The sequence below is a fragment of the Terrapene carolina genome, unplaced genomic scaffold, assembly GCF_002925995.2.
Source record: "Terrapene carolina triunguis isolate 2854851 unplaced genomic scaffold, T_m_triunguis-2.0 Scaffold28463, whole genome shotgun sequence".
Lineage (NCBI taxonomy): Eukaryota > Metazoa > Chordata > Testudines > Emydidae > Terrapene > Terrapene triunguis.
Genome location: NW_020692814.1, coordinates 10,285 through 11,667, shown reverse-complemented (window position 1 = coordinate 11,667; position 1,383 = coordinate 10,285). Strand labels below are relative to the sequence as shown.

The 1,383-nt window shown below is 69.1% G+C and overlaps 1 protein-coding gene across 1 annotated transcript in view; it reads right to left on the bottom strand.

Annotated features, from left to right (window-relative positions):
- Positions 1–117: 117 nt before the first annotated feature.
- The window catches only part of LOC112113027 (zinc finger homeobox protein 2-like), a gene marked incomplete at its 3' end in the record, with an annotated part of 6,013 nt that continues 4,747 nt past the window's right edge, over positions 118–1,383 (bottom strand). Inside the window, exons 5-7 of the mRNA XM_026662567.1 lie at positions 1,033–1,098; positions 682–734; positions 118–321 (exon numbers count right to left, since the gene is read on the bottom strand). Coding sequence (XP_026518352.1) covers positions 118–321; positions 682–734; positions 1,033–1,098 — 323 coding nt within the window. The remainder of the gene's footprint in view (positions 322–681; positions 735–1,032; positions 1,099–1,383) is intronic.

The window sequence follows — 1,383 nt, the reverse complement described above, 5'->3', positions numbered from 1 at the left end:
GCTGTGCCGTGGGGGTCCCAGCCCGGCACTAGGGGGCGCGCTGTGCCGTGGGGGGTCCCAGCCCGGCACTAGGGGGCGCTGTGCCAGGGGTCCCAGCCCGGCACTAGGGTCGCTCACCACAAGCAGCAGCTTCTCCACGCATTCAGGCACCACGTTGTGGATGTGACTGAGGTGGACGCGCAGGCTGCCTCTGCCCACTAGCTGTTCCTCCTGGCACAGCGGGCAGCGGTAGGTCGGCTGCAGGGCATGCTGGGACACGGCGTGGCTGCGCACCCCCGCCGGCGCCCGGCTCACGTAGCTGCAGTACGGGCAGCAGAACACCTGGGTGGGGGGCAGCGGAGAGAGGGGTTGTCACATCATATGGGAGGGGCCCAGGCGTTTGGGACAGGGGAAAAGAGACCCAGGCATCCGGGACCAGAGAGTGGATCCAGGCATCTGGGATGGGGGAAAGGGATCCAGGAATCCGGGACAGCTGTCCTGCAGCTCCCGGTCCCAGGGGGTGGGCCAGGGAGAGACAGGGATGGGCAAAAGCGGACCCAGGAGTCCGGGACGGGGGAAAGAGACTCGGGCATCTAGGACAGCAGCCCTGCAGCTATCAGGCCTTGGGGCGTGGTGGAGGGACCAGGATTGGACCCAGGTGTCCGGGACGGGGAGTTGCCCCCTCCCACTTGGGGTGCTCACCGTGGTCTGGGTTTCCCCGGCTGCTCGGCTCTTCGTCTCGGTCTCGTCCAGTCCTGCAGTGTGTGTGGGGGGGTGTTAGCGACTTGCTCTGCTTCCCCTCCCCTCCCGCCCAACCTGCCCCCCCTTCTGCCCTAGGCCCTGCCCCTCCCCCCCAGCACCCGCCAAGCCAAGCTCCCTCCGGGTAGGGCCCGGGCTGGGGGGGGGGGGGGGGGCCCCGGGGGGGGTCAGGGCCCCCCCCCCCCCCGGCCTAGGCCGCCCAGCTCCAGGAGAGTCAAGCAGGGAGGGCAAAGCTGGAATCTCACATGGGGGTGCAGGAACCCAGGCGTCCTGCGAGGGGGAGGGGCCACTCACCTGGGGGCGGGGCTTTGTTCAGAGTCTCTTTCTCGGGGGTCCTGGGCTCAGAGGCTGATTCCTTCCCTGGTGGGGGGGCAGACGGGATGGGTTAGGGGAGTGGGAGCAGTGGGGTGGGGCCGGGGGCGGGGGCATGATGTGATTGATGAAACGCTCCCCCCCCTCGCTTCGTTCCCCCCATCCCTGCATCAGCTGTGTTAGACTGGCCCCAGAACCAGATGGTGCAACTCACTCCCGACCAGCCCAGCTCTACCGGTGCCCCTCACTCCCGACCCGCAGCCCCTGCTAGCCCAGCCCTGGGCTCCCCCCCAGCCCTGCTAGTGCCCCTCACTCCCGACCCGCAACCCCTGC